Here is a 27,896-nt window from a genome sequence, read left to right as displayed (position 1 = left end):
AGAATCACAACCTTGGCTCTAGAACAAATAGAGCTACATGACATACCGGTACATCAGTAACAGTTTATGTTCATGTTTCAGCCAACTATTAACTTTCCCTTTGACCAAACCAAGACCAGAATTTTCACAGTTGCATCCCTTAACTGCGAAAAAAAAATAAATCTCTAGATAGAGAGGATGCAGAATATCACCACAGCAGCTGTGGTGTGTGTGTGTGTTTGTGTGTTTTGTCCTCACCTGAGCTCTGCCATTTTGGCCTCAGGAAGCGGAGGTTTGGGAGGGGCTACGTCCTCATCTGGTATGTCAGAGGTAGCCTCTGCAGGGGTAGCTTCTGGAGCTGTCTTATTCGAGACCTCCTGCTCCCGATCTATCAAGGGCATCTCCGATGACACGCTGCTACACAGATAAAAGCTGTCTGAGTGAATGAACTACTCGGTGTGTCTGAATGAGTACGTTTGTATTCTGGAGAGCACTCACCTCTCTGCTGTGGTAGTAGCAGGTGGTGCAGGTTTGTTTGGGGTGGTTGGTGACGGCTGCTCCTGTTTCTCTATGGTCAACTTGACCAGTTCCTGTTAGTAGAGAGACAACAGCTTTAGTGGTGCCAGAGAAGGATGTAGAGAACGCTATCTTAATTTCCTCCATGAGCAAAGGGGCTTACCTTTACTCCATCCAACACTGCTTTGATGACACTGGTGACAGACGCCACATTTTCCTTGTCCTCCAGGTCAATGCCATCCAGCATCACCTGGTCCGCCCAACGGATGAGGTTGGCCAGACTCTGATACACACGGTTATGGCACGAAGACAGCGCCGAACTGTTGAAAGGGTGTGAGAATAGCATTGGGCCAAGGGTAAGAGTAGCCACAGCAATGACAGGGAGAAAAAGAAATGGAAACCAGAGGTGCAGAAAGGTGGACGATTCAAGACGACACAACAGAGGGGTGTGAAAAAAGCAATGGGACAGGGCACATCTTAGACTGGAGGTGATAACAATCAGACAGAATAAAGAGCACATGATACACTTCCATATATCTATCATCTATTTAAGCTACATAACTAGGAAGTGGAGGTATGCCTGACTACAAGCTTGGAGATAAGCTAGCTAGTGCAGACAGAAATATGTGTATAACTACACAAGCGAAGCGGGGGTGTTGTTCCTGCCTGTAGTGAACAGTGCGCGCCAAGGTGTGGCACAGGCCTGTTACAACATGCGGCAGCTGAATCACAGTGCTCGAATATCCATCCACTGTCTGCACAGCTTAGCCCTACAGTGAGTAGGAGACGACTGTGGCTACGCAGGGTTAGCAGAAAGATTTGAGGGATGGTGGAGCAGTTGTAAGGGTGGAGCGTTTTGACCCAGAAAGACTAGGCAAGCAAAGGGCTATAGGTTATAATGGGAGTTAGTAAAAATAGTGATATTATAATAAAATTCTGCAGCTATGAGTGACCACTCAGTGTGAGTGGAGTTTGCAGATAAGAGATTGATAGCTAACCTTTTGGGCAAATAAGCACTTTAATCAACTTAACAGTGCCAAGGCAGCGGGTAGGAGTAACACCCACTGTTGACCTAGTTATTTGACAATATTGATTTAAATCACTGCAAACAATCCAACACTGCAGTGTGTGGTGCATGTTTAGCAGAATGGCAAAAAACCTCTTCTAAGCATCGTTCAATTGACAAATTGGTTAAATTCTTCTTCCAGTGTTTTTCACACAATAGTAACTTGATACTACAGTAGCTTATTTGCCAAAAAGACAAACTTCTACTGTGATCTACTGGGGTTTGACTACATCAGACGGAGGTCAAATCCCCAGAGATGGCCGCTTCTCAACGCTGCAGCAGCGATCCATCAATTGGCTCTAAACACAGGGCTGTGAGATACAAAATCTGTCACCTCTGACCTCCATACCTTCATCTGTACTGACGGATGGGGAAAGGCACAAAGACAAAGACAGAGAAGTTCTAACATGTCGTGACAGTCCAAACACAACTGCAGCTATGGTTACTTTCACAGAGAGGGTTTACTTTACCCTGAGGGGAAGGAAAAACAGACTGAGTTTATCAGTTCATGCATCCTGAATGTGAAATTAATTTCCGAAAGTTGCCACATCGACTGTGAGTAACACATAAATGTAATTTTTAAGGGCTTCAGGCATCAACTGCAGGGAGCCTTGAGGTGAGGGATGTTGTCTCTCACAACGTATCATCAATCTTCACGAGCATCTCAATGAGTGGTAGTCGACATGGTGCTAGTTCTGACACGTCCTGCATGCATTCCAGCTGCATTATAGGTCACGTCAAGAGGCAAGAATGGTGATAATGAATCATCATGGCTCATAGTGAATTATTACATCTGTAGTGGGAACGAGACAAGTGATGGAGGGTAACAGAATAATACTACTGTGACAAAAATCTTTTTCTAATGCATCAGTAACATTTTATCTTGTGCTATAAACCATGGGGGCGAACAGGATTGACAGCTAACAAATATGAACCAAGATCTTTACAAAAACATGACACTCACCTGTGCTGTATCCTGGCCTCGACCTGAACCAGAGGCAGAATGGCCTCAAGCACTTTGCTGGCAGAGCCTGGAAGCATCTCGAGCACCTTCTTCTCCACAACCATCTTGTCCACGATTGTCTTGAAGTAGCGCAAGGCACTGACCACCTCCTTCTCGTGCTCCTCCAGCCGACTAACCTTCTACAAAAAAGCAGTAACACAGAACAGCAACTTAGAATTGTACAACCTAACAAACGTTAATGATGATTACGAACATTTGACAGGCTTTTTTAAAGGTCCTATGTTGTAGAATATGAGATGACAATAATAAAGCAGGTCTACATCCTAAATACTGTGAAAGTATGAAAATGTTCAACTCATGGGGAAATGCACACAGTCCACATTCTGAAAATGTGCATTCAAACAAGCAGCCAGCACTTCCTGTAAATATATGATGTCACAACCAACCTCACCGCCCACAGCAATGCCCCAAGAAATGGCCGCGTATGCAAAAACATGTCTGTGCTGATGCAGAAACAAGAGGAGCAGTGCTTGCTTAGGCCTGTGAGAGTCGACCGATCAGAGCACTTCAACAGTACACTCACCAACTGAGCGATTGCTTTATAAAACATGCAGCAGTAGTCTTATAGTAGGTTGATGTCATCAGGCCCTTTACAAGTGCAGCAAAGCAAATGATGCAATTTAGCAAACCTGGGTTCAATACCTTGAAATATAGAGAGATGAGGCAACAGGGACAAGTATACGGCAATAAAGTTTAAATTGGCGTATGGTAATACACACTGAATATCTGACATATTGGTCCAGACCTAAATTACGTATATTTGATCAAACATCAACTCCATTCCTTGATTGTTTATAACATAGAATATCTTATATATTCTGGAGGGTACTTCCTATAGGAATGATGGCTGATGGCGTGAATGTATATTTTTTTTCCTCATGACATCCCACCATGTTTGTCCAAATTTGTGCTGTGCTATGTGAATGAAATGGAAGGGCCTGTATAATGGTTTTCCCAGAGGTATCTCGTATCAGATAAATGTAAAAATCTGAAAACGTGTGTTTTATGAACATTAAAGCAAATTAAAATTTTCTTTCACCCAAAATACAAGTATGAACATGAAACTTAGCATAATATGGGACTTTAAACACCATAAACAGTAAGCAGTGAAATACTTTCAACACCCCGTTTAGTATTTGGACCATCACAACAGTCTGAGCTCTTTGCTGTGGTTCTATTATTCCCATGGTTTGCAGTTCAAAGCACTATCTATCAAGTGATGTGGCTTGGAGCCATGTTGGTGCTACAGCAACGGGCTCTTTCAGCTTCTCTAGTCTCTCACAGCAGGGCTGTTGGGGAATATACTCATTACACCAAAAGCCTTAAGAGGGAGCGGAGGAGTTCATTCAGGAAGCGGCCCAGTTCCATTCATGTCTTTATAGGTTTAGACACCTGCTGTAGCACAGCCAGCCGCCACAGCGACTGGGAAGCTGTGGGAACCAGCAGGGAGGATTTGCACACACACACAGACACAATGGAGTACAGGAGCACATAACATAAGACAGGAAGACAATCGTTTCACAAATAGGCAAACAAACACACTGAACAAGGTGGGAAAGATTTGGATTTCCCACAATACACACTTAAAATTTCTGCTACATGACCACACACACACACACACACACACACACACACACACACACACACACACACACACACACACACACACACACACACACACACACACACACACCTTGTTGACAGGTTTCTCTGTAGTCTTGGCTGCTGGCTCGGGCTGCAGTTGCTTGCCCTTCTTGGAAGGAGTCCTCTTGATCTTGGGAGAGTGGAACTTGTCCATTAGCTTCATGGTGAAGGAGGACAGATGGGACCTCTGCGAGTCTGTGGACGGAGGGAAAACAGAAAAGGTTGAGTGGTCAGATGAGGAGGGTAGATATTCTCAGGGGGAGAATAGAAATGAGATAAACCCAGATGGCACAAGTGCAGTGAATTGTTGATGTCACTATCACACAATGCCACTCATCTGTGAAGAGCTCAACACCAGTGACAAGAACAAGACTGGTATTTTTAACGGAAAGAAAAACACTATTTGCATATCCATTGCTAGGTATTTTTAACATCCGCATTTCCAGGTATTTTTAACATCGGCATTTCATTTGATCTCTTTTGCTTCCAACGATCAATCTGCAGAAAAGGCACAGTCATACAGCCTCTTCCAGCAGATGTGTAAGCGCACACAGAGAGAGACAAGGACAGAGCAGAAGAGTGTGTTTATAATAAAATACTCTGGTAAGTGCTGAGATGAAAATTGCTTTATGGTACATAATTGAGAGAGGCTTCATAACAGAGGAGTAATTTAGCAGAAGCCCACTCGTTCACTGTAGAGAGTGCTGATTGCATCTGGGGAAGAGGAGAGTCCCCCGCTCTGTTAATCCCAGGAGAATTGACTGCTTGCTCGCAGTCTTTCCCTTCACCTCTCTGCCCCCCCTCCCTCTATCTCCACACCAAACTCAGGGGATAAATACTAATAACAGCATAGGGAGTCTGTAGGAAGCATGGCTGTTATCAGCTACAAAATTACACCTGTACCCAGCGTAATCTCCCCTCGGCTTGATGGCAGCAGGATCTGACAATTGGTCAATGGCTTACCCACCTATTGACTATAAGACATACTCATTTTCAAAATCCTTTTCTTTTCCCCCGACGGGCAGAATCCTTCTGGGATGATATGAATGTGGAAGTGATGTAAATGACCAATGCACAATTTTATGTTCGCAATGTACTTGAATATTATACTTCCTTTGTTTAGAAGAAAGCAAGTTTATTTTGAAAGGACACTATGCATAGAGTAAATGAAAATGGACAGTAAGAACTTAGTAAGAAACAGGACCAGTGGGAGTTTTGTGTGTGTTTTGTGTTTGGCTGGCACATATAGATCACTTTCCCCTATTCTTTAAAATAAAACCCAACAGAAAGTGAATAACATGGCGAAAAAAAAAAACAAGCAAAAGAGAAACACTGAATCCTGAATAGCAATCACCAGCAGAAACACGCCTCAAACTAGACGTTCATCCGGGCGGTGCTTTCATCTGCACCATCGATCCACATGCCATGCACATATCCACCCTACTGTTGTTTCCCTCCACCCTTAATCCTCATCATCCCTCAGTCGGAGCAAAAGCCAAAGTTTGCTGAGGCAGCCAAGGACGGCTCTGTGTGTGTCATTAAAAATGTTGATTAGAACGCTTCTAGCGAAGTTTCCTGCCGATACATGTGATGAGGCATGCATGGACCCTAAGGCTCCGGTTTTACACTGCACTTTTTATCTCGTTGTGCAAAAATAAATCAACACTGGCTGTTCCGCAGGTTACCAATGGTGCGCGGCTGATTCAATAAACGAAGTTACTGGATATCTCATGACTGCGGTGTCACCTTTAATCTGCATTTGACCTACTTCTTAACATCCAAATAGGTTAAATCTCTCGCATACACGTGAAAGGCGAACTTATTTTCCTACATTCATGTCAGCTCTGTTAACTGTTTGACGACGTGCACAGGCCTGATGTTGACTTTTTGTAAACTTTATCAGTAGCCCAGTTATGTCACTGCAGAGGCAAACCCACCATGTAGCAGAGATAGCAGTCTCCTCATGTGGGTGTTAAAAGGCATGTGCGATCTCCTTTTTTCATTTCACACCACTGGCGGAATAAAGAGGTAAAAACTCAGCTTGTCGGCCAGACACAGTGAAGACCCTGCGACAACCTGCTCATCTCAACAGCTGTCTGGATCAATACTCTGTAGCTCGGCCACAGGGGATGCTGTGCTGCTTCACTGCACCCAAATAGAGTCAGAACAGCAATGCTGGGGCTGACAGTGTGAGAGGACGGTTGTTGTTGTATCCTGAGGCTATACGTACCCGTGTAAGCTGCATTCTAGGGTGCTATCCTGGCAGGGTTTCATATTATGGTAGAGTGCAGAGGGACCTGTATGCATTTGATTGCGCAGCGGGCCTCCATATGGATTTAGTCTCACATAATCCTATCTGTTTGACCTCGTTTCCCCCGTATCCCTGGCACAAGTGTGGGGACTGTGGCTAACATCACAACACGCTGTCCCAAAAGGACTATATGTGAGTTTACAGCTGCAACCCAAAGTCCCAGAGTTGAGAAGCAGTGACATCAGCACTATGAGTCATCGCCATGATCGATACAGCTGGTCCTTCAGACACCATTGCAGAGCCCGTGGCTCAGCTGTTTATCATCCACACGGGGCTGGTCCCCTGTCTCCTTTGCTTCCTATTGGGTTCCCTAACACCTCCCTCTCGCTTCATTTCTCAGAACAGAAAACCACCTCCACCCGCCTTCCCTCTAGAGTTCGCTGGAAGTCTGGCTCAGCATGGAAATGACATCACCAAGCGAAAGAAATGAACACGGTGAAAGAGAGAAATTCAGTCAGAGGGAGAGAATACAGTGAACACAGTGAAGTGCTCTGTTATAGTCATGTACGCCTCTCAGCGTTCACCCTCCACTCCTCCACCAGAGACGGGCCGGCCATCCCCTCCCAGCTCTCCCCAGCTGCCTGCCTGCTGCCGTCCAGAGTTATGAGGTGGTGATGTCATTGGTTGTAATGTCTCTTACACTGAATCTGACTAACCCTGGACTCAAAGACTGAAAGAAGCCTCACAGTGAAAGCATTTCTTTTCCTTAATTTTTTTCAGCTGCCTATGTTGAAACATGTCATCATGCTGGTGTGTCTCTTTGTGGCCAATATTTGGATCTTAAGTGACTTAAAATGCAATTTAATGAACAAAGAAGAGTTGCAAACTGATGCTGTAATATACTGTAAAATTGTTCCAATCGTTCATAACACTTTTTTAATTGTTGATGCCTGCTAGTGGCTCCCAATTTTCTTTCCCCTTCTCTATAAATACAGCGCAATACAGCAGCAGAGGCAGCCTGGTAAACAGTAAAGTGTGGTTACACTTCCATAAAGGGTGAGGTTTGTCTCCTCTGTTGTAAACTGCAACAGTCCCACAGAGATCTGAACAGACACAGACACACACACAGACACACACAGACACAGACACACACACACCTCCCCTGAGCCTCACTATATTGTACTGCAACCTCACAGCAGTCACTTGCAGAATACAGACAGTGTGATGAGTTCACAGTTCTACAATCAAGGGTGCTGTGAATATCATAGCGTTACAACATTAAATAATAAACAGTTTATGTTTGTTTGTCTTTCTAGTTTTGCAGATTATTCAAGATGCTATGAAGGGTGCAGGAATTAGAAAATAAATCAGGGAGTCACTAAAATCAGATGAAGAACAAATGGGGAAAGATTTAGTATGTAAATATCTTTTGGAGGCGTTTAAATTGCCTTAACACTTTGCTTCTTTTTAAAGGCCCTGGGGACATTTAAAACAAACACTCTGGCCTGAACGACTCTGCAACAAAGCCTGGGAGAGTTCTCACACAACTCTGGTATAGCTGAGTCCCGGGAGCCTTCCAGTTGCTGGATTGTCTCGAAAGCCTAATTGCACTATAAATAAATACAAACACAGAAGTGTAAATGTATGGGTGCCTCAGGCAAATACACGCTGTTAAATGTATGCAATACACCTTAAATTGATTTTGTGTGTATTTCTCTGAGCTCAAATGTTTTCACATTTGCCAATTAAGACCTGTTGCCGGATGACAGAAAAATAGCAGCCTGCCAGTTATGTCTATCATCGTTCCGTGGAATTTCCACCAGTCCAAGGGCTCTTCTAATACCACAACTCAGACACACAGCAACTATCAACTCATATCACTTTTTAAAAATGAACATGGATTTCCCCTGCCTTTCTGTTATTTATCTGGCTGCCAAAGTAAATGAAAACAGCCAAAATAACTTGCTGTCTGACCAAACTTCTAAACAGTAAAATATTGAGTAGGAAGTCCCAGAATCCCAGATGCTGGTTGTGCTCCGTTCGACACAAATGATGAGCGGTAACATATGATCTTCTTCAGATCTGACAGGCTGGCAGATTGATCTGCTCCTTGTCCAGTACAGGTGTGTGATCCATACAGGACAGCTGGTCAGGCCCTGACCGCACCCCCCCCCCCCCCCACTCTAGGAATAGGATGCAAACTGAGTGGAGGGATACAGGGGAGGCTGTGCTTAAGGTTACACACACAGCTGTCACCTCCTGCTGAACTCCCTTCCGCGAGCACTGCTCAATGAAAGTGTGCCAGCCCTGCATATGTGGGCTTGTTGAGCCTGCTAAAAGACTGAACAAGAGTCAACAAGGTCACTCTGCCAGCTGTTGAAGAGGGAAGAAGGTAAGGGGGTAACTAATCTGAAGCGGTGTGTACAGTTTCAGATGAGAATCTTCTCATAAAAGCAAAAAATGACAGCTATAATTGAAATATGTAGAGAATTCTGATTTGTAATCGGCTCCTTTCAAATTTCAACTTGCATTTCTTTATAGTACAGCACTCTCTACTCTAAATGGCTACACAACTGAATGTAAACAACAATTGTCAGCCATGCTTACAGCTCTTTGTGACTGTAAATGGGCACAGCTTTGCTTTGAGCTAAATGCAAATGACAGCATGCCAACATGTTAACTAGGGCTGTCCTAAATCTCATTTGTTGGACCTATAGTGAAAGTTAGCTAGAGTCATTCCATGGATATCAATACCAGCTTTCATGGCAAACCGTTGTATAGTTGATGAGATATTTCAGTCAGGACCAACATATCGACATACTATTCCCATCCCTAAAGCCGTGCTGCTAGCTTGAATGAAAACGTGACTGTCTTTACTCAGATGTAGCAGAGTTCAAAAGAGAGCCTACTCCAAACAAGTACTGACAGTAACTGGTGTTACACATTAAATACTGTAATGTTAAGACACAGAATCCATTAATTCTTGAAACACATAAGTGGAAGTTGAAAATGAGAAACACCCCACCCTGGGCTATATGTAAACACATGGTGCATTGTTGATAAGCAACATTGCCTGCAGTGAAGCCTTGTTTGTCTATAAAACTGGCGACATAGTGAGAGACTTACAGTCTGCTACACTGTAAAACATAAACCGCAGAGTATCGTATCTCCACAGGCAGGACCTGCTGTGAAGCAAGAGTATGGAATGCAAGCCTGAGGCATGTGGGATGAACAGCGGGGAGAAAAATGGAGAGGAAAGAGAGGAAAATTCAACAGGAAATAGGTAAGTACTTAGTGAATTATTTATTCTCTCCATTGTAGTGGCTGGCTTCCTGCTGGTTGTGTTTTATTTTTTAATTGGAATCCCCTTTATGTCCTTGGTTATCAACGCATTATAGGATGCAGCACCCTCAGTTTGTGTACTTGCAAGCCAAGCTACAGTCCAAGGATGGCAGGGAGTGGAGGAAGCCCTCGTATAGAGTGTGGCCCTGGTTAATGGCTGATTTGAGAAGTAATGGAGGAAGAAGTCCAGTGGTGGGTTTTACAGTCTTCCAGCTGTGCTGTTTGAGTATGCTGCTCAACAATAGGCCACAGGAAGACTGAGAGCATCCAGTCCACTTACTAGGATAAGTAAATGAGATACAGTGGATGCTAAGTGCTCAGTCCAGTTATCATCTATTGTATTTCACTTAACAAATGAGTAAATGAGATGCAGAAGATGAATGTCATGTGGACAGTCAAATTATCAATGCTCACTGACACATCCCAGTACTGGATTTATTCAGCCACTCACTTCCAAATGACTTCTGAAATCAGTTTGACTTCCTAAGAATTAGATGAGGGATTACAAAAAACTATAAGCGATTTCTAACTGGGCAAAGATAAACCACTAAATGAATTCTTAACTGAAGCAATAGAGAGTAGCTTAACTACCCCGTGCAGTTAGAGCCTGACTGGTAGATCAGTCACACATATCAGCAGATACTGGCCTGTCACAGATAAATCAGTATCTGTGTTTCTATTGATATGAGCCACTATACTATTGGTCTAGACTGTGTGTATTACATGGTTTGTTAAACCAAAACTAACAACTATACTATTATTTCAATTCTTGTCTGGATGAAAAGGATTCATGCATTTTTTTCAAGACACTGACATATTTTTCTTGTATGAAAATCTACTTCAGCAAATATTTTACGCTATTAGTAACATGCACAAACATGCCCCCTCAGTATGTCAATGACTAGTAAAGCAGCCCCACCATCCATGGGTCAATGGCCGGGAGCAAATATCAATGTGGTGATGGAGGCCCTCTGCGTGCTTGGTTGCATGGGAACAGAAGGAATGGACAGCCATGGCTACCAGAGCGTGGCCATCCAACACAAGGCGATCTATAATGTAGATCCATATTACAAAACAGCAGACCAGATCCATAACTGCTCAGTGAGATTGTGTTTGGTGACCCATAGCCCAGTTGCAACAGTTAACAGAACCTAAAAAAAACAAAAGTGAAAACCAGTCGCTTTCCATGTAAGTTTTAGTTCCATCTGCTCTCACATCTAACCACAGAGGAGACATGACAGACTGATGATTGAGAATGCATTTATACAGGGAAAGTCCGGCATTGTAAACAAGACATCATCACCTGCATGAGTCATAAGATTGCACTATGAGATAAAAGGAATATCAAAATACCCTCCCCCTCTTATTTCTTTTTTCCACCTTTTATGGGTTATTTTAGCCTGGAAAGCATATAAAATTGGGGGGAGAATAACATTCAAAATGCAAATGTGAACTGAGTCCCAGTTGATCAAACAGTCTCAGGCAAAACTGTGTGACGCATCTGCAAAGTGAACTGAAACTAGAATTATCAGTGGGTATGAAAATACGCTGCATTAAAGCATAATAAGCAACAAGCAGCGTGTAGAGGCACATAAGAGCAAAACCAAGCCTAATCTCTTGGTGACACACCTCGCATTCTTGAGTTTATTTGTCGGGTGTTGTGTTCTTATTTCTCTGGATGATTGGCTAAAGTTAGACAACAACACATCCAAATAGAGTTGAGTTTAATAGGACAAAATGTATTAGTCCTGTACACCAAAACAAGCAAAAAATACACTTTTTGCTGCACTTCAAAAGCAAGGAAATGTATACATTAATGGCACTTATAAAGACATACAGGGATCACACGATGCATGATGTACTGTCTGAATCTTCTGCCATTAATGGCAACAAAACAATGGCTTTTAGCAACAGTTTCTCTCACGCAAAATCACTGGATTATACTGCTTTTGGGGCAGAAACAAACATAATGTTTTGTAGTCATAACATAGCTTAAAATAAACTACTCGCTTGTACTCAAGCCTGCTGAGGTTAGAAGAGACTATTCACAGTTCCATAATTACACAGCTCGCAGATGAGACGTGGCTGATGATGTGTCGATACTGGGGGTATGGGTCGGTATGAAGCTTTGAAATACTTGTTGTTGACTCTGAAACTCAGGCTTTCTAAATGGCTGGAGTTTCACTGACATTTTAACTTTTCTAGCAGAAGGAATGACATCCCCTGACAAAGAAAAGTGCTGGCGTGCTGCTCATGAGTATAGTGCTTTCTGCTGCATTACTGTTAATTATATACAACAAAGCACATATATACTTTATCTTACTACATCTTTTTGTATGCAATGCAGACGTTTTTTGTGTTTCTACAGTATTAGTCATTCACCATCATTTTATCAAGGGCTACTACAGAGGGAAGAGCCAGAGTGATATATTGATCAGCAGATATTAGACTTTCAGAGATATATAGGTTTCTCTGTATATGTTGTCCAATATATGCTGATATGAAAACTTATTTTACACAAGATAATGCAGAAAAAGTTGCTTGGGGTAAAGTTATTGTTAAATTCTCAGTGAAGTTTACAGATAAACTGTAAAATGTCCTGCCCCACTGTATACGTATCTTTGTCATAAGTGCTTGATGACCACATTTGAGTGTTAATTGCAGGAAATATGTGCATCAGTCAGAGTACATCCACAAAACTCTATATGGTTTAATAATTATCCTCAAGTTAATGATGAATAAATGTCATCTGCAAGGTAAAGCGGTGCGCTCTTTCAGCAGTATGTCAAATAGCGGACAGGTAAACTGTTGATGCGTGGACGACAGAAATAAACAGTCCTGGTGGGGATTTTCCGCAGTACCCCACAGGGAAAGCCGACTTTGGTTCCTGTGGTTGTGGTTGTAAAGTTCACCATGAGAGAAATTAGTCTTTTCAGTCGGTAATGTGAAACATAATCACAGTATTAATCCAAAGGGAGACATTTCATGAACTGTTTCGGTCAAGCAATTAATTATCAATGAGGACAATGGAAGTTTTCTCTGGAATAAAAACCACCCACTCAGACCGGTGCAGTTTTCGATCCAATGAGACTGTGACATGGAGCTCTATACTGTGTCAGATGTAGGCCAGTAGCGTGGAAGGTGGTGTTTTGGAAGAGGGTGGGACCATTAGGCCTGTGTATTGTGTGGTGGCGTAAACATTTACAGGACTTTCGCCTCAATGCCTCCTCTGTGGACTATGAAGGCAACAAAAATCCTTCTTCCAACGCTCTTTCTGACCAGGGGTAACAGCGTCTTGTCTGATGTCTGTGCCTTCTTACGACTGCTGCTCTCACTGGTGGTTCATTCTCACTGGAGCTACTGTCGGCAGCCCACACATTTCCCCTTTTCTAGTAAGTGTGTTGTTACGTCAAGAGACCACATTTGCGGGTTTGAGAAAATAAAATCTATTGTGGCAATTGCTGCTGGCTTGACTGCATTTTAACCCACGACCTCCAAGCTACATTTATTATGACTACTCATTCATTCCTCTGCTCCACTGCTTTTGAAGGCCACTCTTTCACACCTCCCTTTCATGTTAGCATATCTGTGTGTAACTGCAACTAAATTAACAGCGATTTATTAGCAATCGTGCATGCAGCAGCAGTACCTTCATTACTGCATTATGCTAAACTGCTGTTATTATGACTACTCATAAAATCCCCACTCTCTGGCAGTAACTCTGTATGGTTTCAATATGGGTTAAGGTCTCATGGATGGACTAATGGAGCTGGTTAATGGGAGCAGTTGGCACAGGAGTTCAACAAGGTTGTATTGAAAGCTACTGAGGGGAGCCCTGAGGCCTAGGTCACTCAATTGTCCCATGTACAACAGACACACGCATGCAGACAATGTACATCCACATCCCCAGACAGAAACAAATGAGCACACAAAGCGTCCCTCTAAACTATTCAACCACAAGCGAAAGGTTGCAGAGGGGATGCTTCAGGGCCTGGTTTTCAACAGCATCGACAATAAACAGAATGTGGTCTATACAGCACATGAGCAGGGAAGCTTTTGATGCCCCAGTTGTAAAATAAAAAAAAACTGTAAAAAGCTCTACACATTGTTTGGCACAATGACAAAAGGACTGAGCAAACAACGAAGGGAAAGAAAAGGTGTGTGTCGCCGTAGGAAGAGAGGAAAAACAGTGATATCAAATAACGCTCACATTGGCTAATTTACTGTATTATGGTTCAAACTAAAGAATAAGTATCCTTGTTGGGATGATAATAAATGTAAACTGTGTGAGTTATAGAGCACATCAGCACACCGCAGAGCCCAATGCAGAGGCGTGGTTGTTAAAAACAATGCTCTTGTTCGGGTATCTCACTGTAGGGCCAAAGTAAGACAGCTCACTAAGGTTTTCAGAGAAGAGGGGTTACAGAATTAGTAACCTCAGGTTTGTTTTAGCCATTCCTTTAGTTTGTTGTTGTTATTTCACTGGTCTTGGGGTAAAAAGATGCAATGACTGTTACGAGAGCCGAAACATATTATTTAAATAATCAATTAGTTATTTGACAGAAAAAATAACATACGGTGGTTGTGTCATTTTTTTTTAACAAGTATGTGAAACATATTGTAGTTCCTGCTTTTCAATCTTTTGTCTGAGACTCACAGAATTACTCACAATACAGCGCTTCTGCAATACTAGATACACTGCAATCATCTATGATACATCATGACGTCTTTGTTAACGAGGAAGAAAAAAATACTCCCAAGAAAGGCCGATTCACTGCACTGTGGTGCACAAAAAGTCTACTCAACTGTGATGATTTGTTGTTTTTCTGTGTGTTATGTGATATTTACACTGCAGTTCTCTTACTGCAAGTGTTTGTTGGACAAGACTAGGACAGCACAATTAATCATAATATAACCTAAATCGCCATGTGAACAGGAGCAATATCCAAATTACAACAAGCTGAAATTTGATTTAATGAAGGTAAAATGTGTGACAAAACAGCATTTTGATGACTTACAGTCACTTACAGTTGTCACTTACAGTTACTACAGTGCTGCCCTAGAAAGTAAGAAACCATATATATACACACACACAGTTTTTTAGTAAAAATGAAAAGTATGACACAAAAACAACCCTACCAGCTGCAGTTTTTTTGCAATAGCACTGTCAATGTAATTGCAATATAATTGAATTTACTATATCGTGCAGCCCTAGATGAGACATAATTTGAATCAGGTGTATTTCACCTTTTCCAGTAGTGTTGATAAAACCGAAATAAACTAATTTCGAGACATTTTGAAGACCGAACAATTAGTCGCTTATTTTGAGAAAATATCTGTGGATTAATCAATAATGAAAATAATTGTTAGCTTCAGCCCTTATTCTGATATTGAATGTGGGGCATGTTACTGCTGAGTGGTGACAGCTCATGATTCCACCAAAGTGACGTGAGGAATGGGTGAGGCGACAGGCAGTGACACACAGTTACAATGTTTTATTGGAGGGCAGGGCAAGCACATGTGAAGTAGAGGGCTGAAAGCGGGAAATCACACAGTATGCACACACACGCATATATATACACACGTACACACCATCCTGGGTACCCCTCCTGTTCCTTCCCCCCTGACGCCGAGGCCACTGGCACGGTTTCCTGTCCCCTGTCTACCTCACTGAGAGCCGCTCCCTCATTTCTGGACAGACTTCACAGTCCAGAGCAGCCTGGTTATAGAGCCGACAGCTCCCATGTAAAACAACTTACCTCACCTAAACAGGCAAGGCCTAATGGCACAGTGAACACACCTAGACAAAGAAACAAAGCCCACTGCTACGCACAGCCACCAGACAGAAACGTGCTCAAAGCAGTCTGCTCCTTCAAGTGACCTTCTTGTCACAGAGGTTTACTGCATTTTCTAGATTTCCATTTAAAGTGCGCTTTCTGAACCGAGTGTGTTGGCAAAGTCAGAGCAGACTGGCAGGCAGGCAGCAGGTTCACCTTGGGTGAAACCAATAGACTAAAGAAACACAAAGTGCTATAAATACCCGGCTTGTCAGTATCTGTAACATCAAGCAGCACGAGAACAGAGACACTGCGACAGCGAAAAACCCTGTGATCCACCAAGATGAATTCAGACTTCTCAGTGAATGGCAGCTGTTTGGCAAGAGAGGGAGAGGCAAACAGGCACTATAAAGCACTTGAGATAGGAGACTGATCCTACACATAGACAAACAGCCACAAGAGAACCAATCACTTCACTGCCTGAGTACAAGACAGAGACAGATACAGACAGAGAAGCGTAAGCAATAGCGTTCTTGTGAGTAAATGGCCTCAAGCAGGGAGGAGTGGTACCACTCTCCCCGTGTTAAAGCGCTGCACAAAGCTCATCTTGTCTGAACGCCGGGCCACTTGTCATCCTCTTGACACTTTGCGCGCTCACACCACATTGGACAGCACCGACAGACGGATCTCAAATAATACATCCAATCTAGCACTGTGGCAAACCGAAGTCTAACATTCAGATTGTTTCACAGCTTCTCAAAAATAGGCTTTGATGACAAATGTGTCACAAAGAGCAAGACTCACCCTTGCACAGCCACTTATAATTAGGTAACGGTTGTTTAAACTATGTAAGCGGTGAATAATCCAACACGCTCTGAAATAACTTTACCGTTTCTTTTTCAGCTCTTTTAAATCATCGTGGACACAAATACAACAATGAACATGCTTCCCTTTGCCAGCGCTGTCGAAGAGAGTCTGTGGCCATGTGCTTTATATTGTTCTGTCTGGGGATTTTAAATTGATGTTGTTCATTTCTTTCATTAAAAACACTGATCTATCACTTCTGGGATGAGTCTAATGTGGTGTCATATGTTTTTTGAAAAAAGTAAATTAAAAGGCTTTGAGATTGTAAGTCTATTTTGTGGTCTGACATTTTTCCACATTAAAACTGAGTGTTAGTTGGGAGGAACTTGATTTGTGAGTTTAAGGCGGGACGAAGACTATGAGAGCTTTATTGTTGAGCGTCACTTGGGATCGGGGCTTCGATAGTAAGCTAAAAAGAATAAAAAATATAGATGTATTTTATGGTCAGAGCCATTAACGACAGTACATTTATTTTGATATAACACTATCTAAAAAAAGGATACACAGATTACATCATCCAGCAGCCTTACTATGAAAGAAAAGTTTTACGTATCTGCATATCATCTTCAAGCGATTTTATTGATCAACTGACGTTCTGTCCTCTGGACTTCCTGTGAATGCAGAAATGTTGCAGCTGCACAATGTCCATGTTAGAAGACTTCAATAATAAAAAGTCAAATTGTGCATGATGTGAATAAAAATGGAAATGCAACAGGTAGAGTCAGGATGGGGAGATCTATCAGGCAGAGCATTTGATGATGACGTGATTGTAAATATTCTAGCTCCAGCATAACATCATAACATAAGATGCTGCTGTAGCATCTCTTAAATATTTATCATACCAAAAATATTCTTACACAGGGAAGCAGAAATGACATTACATCTAGTGAACATCAGGTTTTTTCTTTGAAAGATAAACTGACTGCCTGATCTTGACATCCCTTCCTAATGTAAATGAAAATTGATCATGAGCATGGAGATTTTGTTAGTCCTGGCTAGACTGCAGCTTTGGTCACATTTTTCTGCCTGAGCCCGACCAAGTCCGAGAGAGCAGTAACCGGCCACTGACCCGAACATGACAGATGTTCTGTTTCATAAGTCCAACACTGACTCAAACCCAAACGCGATTAATGTAAGCCGAAGCACTGTGCTTGCGTTACCAAGGTTATAGCTTTCCTGTTTCCAGGGTCTGAAATTAACACCTGAGTGATTCTGCACAGAGCAGATCGAGCCAGACAGGAAGTCAGACAGTGGAACGGCACAGTGCACCCGATCAATTTGAAGAAAAATTATGGCACAACAAAGTATAAAGTAAATATTAACAATAACGTAAATATTAACAATAACAATAAGCACACTTAAAAGTAAATACAAACTAATAACTATGTAAGCCACTCAACCACAGTAGAAACAAAAAACAAAACAAAACAAGGAGTCTGAGCAAGTGAACATCATCAGGTACGCATGACGCCCCACTTCTGAAACGCTCCCAGTGGGATATGAAGCCGTGTGGAGGATGGAACACAACAGCGGCACACACGGCAGGTATCAGAGACGTGCCCAGTGAAATCAAAGGGAAAGACAATAATGACGCAAATGGAAATAAGATGAACTCAATGATCTATTTATGTTAAGAGAATTAACAATGAAAGGATTGTGGTCTTAATCCAAATCACACACTTGGTACTATAAGATTAAGACTAAAAAATAAGGATGGATGGATTCATTCCAACGAGACTCTCATAGCTTTATAGCACAAAGTCACAGTGTGTGCTGAATGAAACGTTGAGAGGAAAAGGTCAGTGATTTCAGGAACTGAATTCAATTTATCAAGTATTTCACGGTTTCCTCTGGAAGCTCATATAGGCACACTGTTGGGTGTTTTACTGCCACCGTAAAGATGTATTCTCTCACTGACGTTGTATGACGTCTACAAAGAAGTGGGTCACTGAAGGGAGACAAAGTCCATCCTCTGCCCACAGGGCGACAGGCTCGGTCATAGTCACTGAGGGAATAAACATTGTGTGCGTCTGCCTGAAAGTGTGTCATACGGTTTGGGTATGATAAAAAGATATCACACCAAAGATTCAGAATCCTTTACGTAACCAGACAAACCGCACACACAAACACACAACAACACACCCACATCTGCCTTGACAACAGCATTGACTTCTTTTCAAGCAATGTCAACTTCTCTCTCCATTCCTGATTTAGACTGGCATCGGAAACTGGCAGCAACTGTGGGACATCCCCTTCATTGTGTGCCAGCTCCCTGACCCAGCCATGGCACCCTGGGGTCTGAATGATTTGACACACTCAACACAAGTGTGCACACACACACACACACACAGCTTGAAATGAAAGTCTTTTTTCAGGATCTCCACATTTTCCGGCAGCCACTGAAATTGTTGCTCTCAGTCACACCAAGGCCGCTCACTATATCTGACTCTCACTGCTGCTCACTTTACTTCAGCAAAATGTATAAAGCTATTTCTTCTCTTCATTCTCATTGGTGGCCATCACTTCATTTGCATTAAATAACCATGCACTGCACTGGGTTTCTTCAATCAAAGTGACATGCTATCAGAGGTAGTGCCTAATGGCAATACTCTGTCTTCTTTTGGACAAAACGCATTGCCAATATCTTGGTCTGGTTTAAAATGGTAATATATGTATCCATAACTTGCTGCTGTGAGAGAAATGTTAGGAAAATGTCAATTTCTGGATGCTGGAGCATGAACTCAATTGAAATCTCACTGCAAAACAAGAACTGAGAGAAAACACCATAGAACACATTTAAAGTTTCAGTAGTGGTTCTCAGTTCTGCAAGTTTTAGCTCTAGTGTCTAATTAAAGATGACTTTACACCTGTTCCAGCAAGTGTATTCAATGGATGCAGGATTAAAAAACAAAAACATCCTTAGTGTGTCCAAGAACAATTCAGTTACAATATTTGTCCCTTGAAATGAGTAAACGGACTGTGTCCCCTCAGAGTTGCTTTAAGGCAGGAGTTGTTCCTGGTTAATGCACTACTCTGCATGTCCTGTTTTATTTTTTTTAGATTCAACCAGCTCAGTCAGTGGTCCCAAGTTGCTCGGCTACACTGGGTTACGATATTTCTTTAATCGTGCTGCTGTTATTTGCATTTTCCTGTTTTAGCTTTCTCAGTATAGCCAGCCAGCTAACTTTGTCTCAAGCTTCAGAGGCTGAGCACAACAAAATTACGGACATGTGATGCACAGACAAAGGCACTTCTTAATCTGAAATGGGTTGTTTGTTGGATGCTCACTCAGTGAGGGTGAGAGAGCTGAACTGCAGTTGGACAGTTGGAAGTGGCTGTCAGAGTACCAGTGGGAAGCGACTTTGACTACAGTGGTGAGCTGGTGAGCATCTCCTGCCTTATGGCAACTCTGATATCGCCGTGTTGGTACTGTTCCTGGAAAATCATAATCACTGTTATTTCAGGACCTTCGTTGCAACTGACAGATTGCGTTTAGTAATGTAATAGCTTTGCACAGGGACAAAGACTGAAAAAATAATCACATGGGAGAGGTTATCCTTTCAAACATATGTTTAATATTGTGAAAGTGTTTTTTTAAATTACCTTTTCCTTAAACATGACCAAGTGAATGTTGCCTAAACCGATTTTTATATTCCCTAAACTTAACCAAACAGCAAAATAAATGAAAAGAAAAGGGAAATAATATGTGAAGCTGTAAATAGTGTAAAATGTTAAAAGAACATCAATAGATAAAGACAGATTGCTTGAACTGTGGGCTTACGATGAAATGATGGTCCTTGAGCAACATGTAATATGGATGTCCTAAGAACAACACCAACACACATTATCAGATACACCTAATAAAAGCATTGCTAAAAAAAACCCATGTCATCATCCATCGCCATATTTCACAGTGGACTTGGCAAAGCTAGTTAGCTGCATTCTTTGCGAAAATGCATTGAGATTGGTACCAGGTGACAGGATTCAGTTTATATGAGATTAGAAAATTAAATTATTTTCTTGCTGATCCTTTCGGTGGATCTTCACTGCAGTCAGGGCTGTTTACAGTAGTTCAAAACATCATCAGTAACTCAGTTGTGGCTTAACTGGGACCTCCTTATCTGTAACAACATCTGTCTGAAACACATCATTCACTCTGATGGACCGCAGTGACAGCCATCATAGTCACAGAGACAGAGATGGTCAGGGTAGACCGTCACGATACACACACCCATACAAATATTTGAGTCTGCGCTGAAATGCACAGATTTATTAGGCTGAGTGTACCACAGACTGTGTTTGCAAAACAGGGTATTATGGCACTCTGCACTGTGCAATTACACAATGATGGACTCAACTACCTTAATTATGGAGCTTGTATGTGCTACGGGCTCACCAGGGAGGATGTGTCCACACAGCTTAACGGGAGAAGCACAAACTGACTACAAACATTAATAAATCAAACCGTGTTAACCCCAACATGCTGATCAACAAACAGGCTAAGCTGCCACGGTGAAGCAAGACCACAGAGGAACCCAAACCAATTTTTGTAATGTGTAACTGGATTAAGACTACAGCACCTTGGCACACAGGCAGATCCTCACCTGATGAGCCCAGATTAGAGAAGCTATGACTTCTGTCCACACACTGTGGAGGTGATAAGGCAGAGAGGCAGCCTGTGATGGAAGGCTGTGGCCCTGCAGAGCAGCCTCCTCGGGCTGGGTCCACCCAAGACTTCAGCAGAGAAAATGAGCACCTTCCATAAAGCCACACGACACAAAAAGCACAGAGAGGAATGTCCCCTGCATTTCATTCTGCCAGCGAGCCGGTTTTGCATTAAAGCTCCAAAACTGGCGACGGCTCCAACAACAGCCTTAAACAAATCAGTACAAACAAAAAAACAATGCAAGCATGCATTCCCCCCCTCAAAAAAATGTTGAATAAATTCATAGTATGCCTGAAACTTCTACTCCGGTAACTGTGCTAGTCAAAATGAGCCCTGTGAATAGAGTCTGTGTTCTGGCCCGTTCATTTACATTGAATTTAATGCCTGTATTTCTGACTGGGTTAGGCTCTGTGCTGTTTGAATTGTGGAGAAAAACAAGGAGTGTCATCATAAAAAGATCACATACAGTTTCTTCCTTGTTATGCTTACCATTTAAATACCCAAATAAAACGCAAAACAGTTAACCATTTTAGGCTGGATCGTTCCAATCCACTTAACTCTACAGCAACTGACTGACATCAGCATTAAAGAGAAAACAGCCAGGTCTCACAGTCTGCTTTGCACCAGGAGAAGGCCTGTATGGATCTGCATGTCTTTACCTGTGTCCTCATCTAGATCCCCCTGTAGAGAGGAGTCTGTGTCCTCTGAGGAGCCCTGGCCCCTCCAGCTTATATTGCCCATCCAAGAGTCCGCACAGCAACTGCTCCAGGAGTGTTGCTGATGGCTAAATGTTTTGTATACTGATGACTTGTCGATCACTCGAGCATTTTCACAGCTATCACTCAATTGCACACAGCTGAGCGTTAGTCACAAACTAACTGGTCCGCATGATCATCCCGTCTTGAGTCAGCAACACTACGTAGCACTTAAGAGGAAAGTTCCACAAATAGCATGGAGGGAAGTTGAAAAGTGATGTACTTTTGCCAAACCGACTGTTTATTAAATAGTTCTTCTTGTAAATACAGCGAGAATTACATAATCCTGGACAGAATGTTTCAGTGAAGCCGTCTGAGCTGACATCAGTGGTCCTGGAGAGGGTCCAACCCACAGCTATCTGGAGTTGGGATGTACTGAACAGACAAGAGGAGGTGAGCAGGCCACTGGCGGGAATAAATGACCTGTTCTCTGGCATGTAGGCCAAAACACAGCGGAGAGATCAGGAGAAGCATCATCTCATAAAATGAGCCCCTTCGAGAAAAGAGTCTCAAGAGCACGGATGAAGGTGGCGAATTCGTAATGAATTACACGAGAGATCTCCGAAAACAATCTCAATGGTCGTCTTGAGCTCTTTCGAAGATGTTGAAGATGGAACGGCCTTGATAATATTCATGTTACAAAAACCTGATTGCCTTCACAGACCTTCCATTGCTCATTGATAGTCCACTCCAGTCATTACCCAACATGTAATCCATCCATTTCTCTCCCTGATTCTCTCTCTGTGCAGGGACTCGATTCCCATCAATGCTCTACCTTTTTTCTCCACCCTCTTTCTTTCTCTCCCTAAGCTCTATTCCCTCCCTCTTTTTGCTTTCCCATACACACACAAAAACCTAATTACAACACAGCTAAACCTATATGGGAACGGCAAGCCTCTCATTCTGTGGGAGAGGGAGGCTGAGATGCTTTCTGCCATCAAACCTCAAAATTGCAGCATGTCAAACCAAGACCCACAGCTTGCCCTGTGCAACACTTGGATCACTCATCAGCAATGTGCGTGTAAACCTAATCATCCAGGAAACCCTTTTGTAATCACGGCTACTTCGGCTCTTGCTCAGAGTTTTGGTGACTAAGGCATGCGGGGCTTGCTATTTCTGTACGCCAGACAAGAAGATATTTCAGTCTGAAGTGATGCGGTAACCACTTAGCAAACACAAAGCCATCAAAATGACTTACACTTCAGTGCTAACTCCAGGAATGCCTGAGAGTCGAGTCTTTGCATTGCAGCTAAACCCGGTCGAAGGCAACAACACACAGATACACACTCACACGCTATGCAGGGGGGTTGGGGGGCAGCGAGCCTAAAATAAGGAACTGATGGATCAGTTCCGCTGAGGCTGGCTACTACCATTGACTGACCAGTGAGAGAAGAGTCTACAGGCTAATTATAAAACACTGCGCTACTCCCACAACTTTGTAAGCAACACTGTCATGCCAAAAATGTTGTGTCACAATCCCAGTCTGTGTGCGGTAAATAAAGACACACGCATTTTGCAACTGCAAAAAAAAAAGTCCCAATCAAGGTTTGTTTCTTGCTTTAAGGTCAAATACAAAATCAACATCCAAGACAAGTTTCTTTGATAGAAATGTAACAGTGGCAACACAAACATCCCACTGTACTAAGTGGCAAATGTGTGCACAAGATCCATGCATAAGCACTAACACATGGTTTAATAAATGTGCCATTACTCGGGTCACAGTGCGGTACTTCCTCAACATGGCACGGAAAAAGGCACCAGATATTTGAGCTTCAAAGCTTGGAGTTATCTTCAGACTTTAACCGATTTTATAGTCTGCACATATTCTGGCAACAAGCAGCGAGAATTATTAATTCTCAAAGTCCATTTAAACCAGCGCAACACAGTACACAAAGTGTGAACGCACACACGTACACCCCCATATTTTCAGTCTCCTCTACCCTGTTCATTTTCTCTGACGCTGGCATCGCAGTGACTTTGCTGTCTGCTGCTTTTGGCTTTTGGGCAGCACCATCACAGACACTGAATCTGTTTATGGGCTGCCTGAGTGATGATGTCATGTGGGTGCGTACACAGAGACTGGGGTTCAGTGTTGAAATGGACAGAATAAACCACCCACGTGATTTCTTCAGAGGTGATATCCTTACTCCACACAACTGGGTACAGAAGCAACTCTAAACAGGTAATATTTCTTCAATCTGACTGATTACAGATTCCAACTTAATGGTTGAAATGCACCACAACATTTAATCAGAATGTAACTTTTTTGACAAAAGCAAGGCTGTAAAGCTGCTCATCTGCCAGAAATATAGCAAAAAAAATGTTTTTTCCCCTCAACTTTATTGAGAAGTGACACTGATTAAATAATTCATTCATTAACGTCTGTTAATAAAGTGTTCATGGTGGACCCCAAAATTTGCACCTCCAGATTTGGAGGATCACGTCTCCGTTCATCTTTGAAACTTGTTTTCGAGCCTTTCAGCCACCAAGGCTTTCAATAATCCTTATATATCTAAAGATCTCCGACAAAATATCACAGACAGATGTTTTTGCATCTCCTGGAAGCAACATTACCTCACAAGACCCCTCTTGATCTGACTGACAATTCAATCAAATCAAGCCAGCTCAGATCAGTCTCCTTTGAGATAGTTTACATTAGTCGTTTTTATCCTGATTGAGTTATTAGTCAGATTTTTAGTTGGATATTAGGGTCCTTGCAGACACAGCTACTGTTAACCCGACGCCCCCGAAGCAAGAGGACAAGTGACAGCAGGACAGAGTTTCTATGGTGATCAGAGAGCATGTTGACGCTGCTCCGGAAGAAATGCTGGCCATAAGTCTCCTGGTGTCCATGTGTGCATTGATAGTCCCACTTACTCTGTGTGCTATGGTAACCATTTGCATGTTACATCTTTGTAGCACTGCATCGTTATTTAAACCCTAACCCGAGACTCCATCTTTGTGCAGGAATCCCTACTTACTTACAGGCGAGTACTTTATTTCTCCAAATCTTTTCCCCTTTTAATTTGCTCCTCGAGGCACCAGTGAATTAATCTCCTTCTGTCAAGGTTTAAAACTGGTCCCCTTTCTGTCGAGTCTTCGCAGCCTTAGCCCACATAGACAACAGGCTCCTTTTTAACACCAGCTATTTCCTCAAATCCTACAACACATTTTCTCTCACTCTCTCTCTGAGGAGAAGGCTTAAGAGGCTGACACTGAAGCTATGTCTCCAGCAGTTCATGAATCCGCAGCTTTTCATGGCTTGTTTCCATTTCACTGGTGTCCGCCACAGTGTGTCCTCTGGGCACAGATATACAGGATCGATGAGGTACATTTGGAAGAGAACAGGCCAACAAGTGACCCGGGTCCACACAGGACAATGGATGCAAGAGAATAGTGATGGATGGGGCTTCACGGGGACTATCATCCGAATTCACTGGAGACTTTATTAGCTTTTAACTCATCAGTGAACCGCATTAAAAGAAAAAAGAAAAACACGCTGCCTCTGACTTTTCATTTAGCTGTGACCATATGTAGTCATCTGTCTGCAAGACACGAAAGGAATCGGAAACTTTTACGCCTATGAAGATGACTGAGCTAGTGGTGGATGACACTCCCTCCCCGCCTGTTACTGGGATCTGACTGTGAGTGTGTTGGAGTGTGTGTTGGGTGTGTGTGTGTGTGTGTCCATTTACTGCAGGCATCACCGGACAGGACTGTATGTGGAGCGAAGCAGGGAGACAGCTGGTGGAGTGGGATGCAAGTGTAGCTGGCGGGTATAAAGTTTCCTTCCAATGGCACAACCGAGAGACCACCCTGCCCCCCCCCCACCCAAACTGGCTCTTACTGTGCTTTATTCCTCATAAAAGCTGCAAACACAATGGCAGACTAAATAAGTAGGCAAAAAGGGGATCAAAGCTGCAAAAAAAGATGCCACGTGCACACCGCTGAAAGCAACACAACACAAATACACACACCAGTCTTGGGCGTGAACGCATCACAACTCCAGTGTACTAGGCAACAACGCAGCTAGCGCTAGCTTGGGAAAAGCTAACCTTTAGCTGTCGCTAGCAACCGTTACAAACCTTAAATGTTAGCTAACGGCCAACTGTGAAGCAGAAAAATAATTTAAGACCCATAATGTTTTGTTTTTTAAAAAAAAAATCGTCTTTATGTTATTATCATTTTTTTCACAACGGTGGGGGGGAAAAAACGAGATTTGTTTTTGAGTGTTTGCGATGCTCTCAAACAATCAGACCAGGGGTGTATTTACGAGGGCTGAGAGTGAATGGTGAAATGCCGGTGAACTGCCGTGCGAGCGTCCGGGATGATAGCACATCCAGACGGCGTTGTGTCGGCTAGAGCTAGCCCCTCCACGTCCTATCTGGAGTAATAACAACGCCATTCATTTACCGCTCAGTTAGTTAACACGCTATCCCTCAGAACACAAAAGCCGTTTTGCTACAGAGGCAGACACTAGCTAAATCCAGCTAGCCGATACGATGTCGCCTTTATATTTAACTGGATAGCCGAGGAAAGAACAATCCATAAGGCCTAATTAAACCACCATTTACGGCTGGATATACTCGTCCAGGGCTATCCAGAGCCCCCTTTTTTAACGTGTGTATCGCCCCACAGAGAACCATCCGTGTGCCCCGTGTGTGGGATCCCGTTATACAGTATCCCGAGGTGGAGCAGTGTGGCTCCAGTCTAGCCGGGCAGGACTTACCTTGCTTGCTCTCTATTTTTCCCGACATTTTCGTAGCCAGCAGCTGTGTGATCCCACTCGCAGTTCAACAAAAAAAACGTTAGCTACAGACGAGCCTCGGCCGTGTGTCTCCTCCGATTATTCCCTCATTTTCGATACGCTCTTGTGTCCGCGAGAGGATTCCGCCGGGGTTGGTATCATATATTTATAGGCTACACACATTGGTACGGTCAAAAACTGTCTCAGTCCGTCTCCGGGTAATTTTCACTGGATATACACACACACTCGCTCACTCGTACACACACACACCACACACACGTTAATGTGTTGAACCCAGACTCGGGCTCGAGACCTCGGCCAGTGTAACAGCGCCCCCCTGCGTCAGGAATTAGCCACGTCGATCTGTCAACAAGGGGATGGGCGTGTTTCAATCCCAACCCCAAAGAGTTGTGACAAACCAGCGGCTGTCTGTTTCCACAGAGAAGTGCGGCGGTGCATTAGAGAGACATGGAGGGGGGCAACATGCAAGATTTACACAGAGCTGTCAAGTGATGCACAAGGAGGCATGGATTAAATACTCCAGCATTTTCCCCATGCACACAGCGGTGGAGATTAAAATGTGGTAACCTACTTTAGAATAGAATAGAATAGAATAGAATAGAATAGAATCACTTTATTGATCTCAGATTGGGAAATTATTTGGTCACAGCAGCAGTGGGTCCACAAAAAAAGAAAGAAAAAGAAAAACACACTGTATGTAACATAAACAGAGAGCAAGATATATACAATGTATATACACAGTGCAAACTATACTATGAACAATAATCATCTATGCAACTATACAAGAAATAAACAATTCCAATGAATGTGCAATAACAAAACCAACATATACTTATGTTCTGCACAAACTGCATCCTGCACAGTAGTTTGTGCAGGGTGTAGCTCCAGCAAGATATCAGATTTCTCACCATGAGATTATCGCAATCTAAAAGAGTCACAGCAGCAATGTTATCGTGATGAGACAAACTTGCCTTTAAGTTTATTTGTTGTGCGTTTTCTCTTAATTTTTTTTTTTGGGGGGGGCGCAATTTAATTACACTCAAAATACAAGAGACAAGGCAAGCCAAGGTAGGGTTATTTATATAGCACCTTATTATAAACAGAGGCAAAATAATAATACAAACAAATGTGATAAGAGTACAAGCAAATTTAAAGGTGCTGTTGGTAAGAAAAGTTTTTGGTTTTTTTGCCCGTCAGATGCTGATTGTCCGTCGGGCCGGCCGCCATCCCACAGCGTCAGTTTT

General features: G+C 42.8%; 1 protein-coding gene across 9 annotated transcripts in view; it reads right to left on the bottom strand.

Moving 5' to 3' along the window:
- rapgef1b (Rap guanine nucleotide exchange factor (GEF) 1b) overlaps positions 1-26,966 on the bottom strand; it is a 45,460-nt gene extending 18,494 nt beyond the window's left edge. For 4 of the 9 annotated variants that reach the window (XM_037116861.1, XM_037116862.1, XM_037116864.1 and 1 more), the window contains exons 1-6: positions 26,614-26,966; positions 4,279-4,424; positions 2,526-2,704; positions 659-815; positions 478-569; positions 238-396 (exon numbers count right to left, since the gene is read on the bottom strand). In XM_037116861.1, coding sequence (XP_036972756.1) covers positions 238-396; positions 478-569; positions 659-815; positions 2,526-2,704; positions 4,279-4,424; positions 26,614-26,641 — 761 coding nt within the window. In that variant the 5' untranslated portion in view covers positions 26,642-26,966. The remainder of the gene's footprint in view (positions 1-237; positions 397-477; positions 570-658; positions 816-2,525; positions 2,705-4,278; positions 4,425-26,613) is intronic. The other 5 variants (XM_037116867.1, XM_037116868.1, XM_037116869.1 and 2 more) reach the window with 2 other exon arrangements.
- Positions 26,967-27,896: the final 930 nt, after the last annotated feature.

The sequence above is a fragment of the Acanthopagrus latus genome, chromosome 12, assembly GCF_904848185.1.
Source record: "Acanthopagrus latus isolate v.2019 chromosome 12, fAcaLat1.1, whole genome shotgun sequence".
NCBI lineage: Eukaryota > Metazoa > Chordata > Actinopteri > Spariformes > Sparidae > Acanthopagrus > Acanthopagrus latus.
This window is presented reverse-complemented; position numbering and strand designations above follow the sequence as displayed.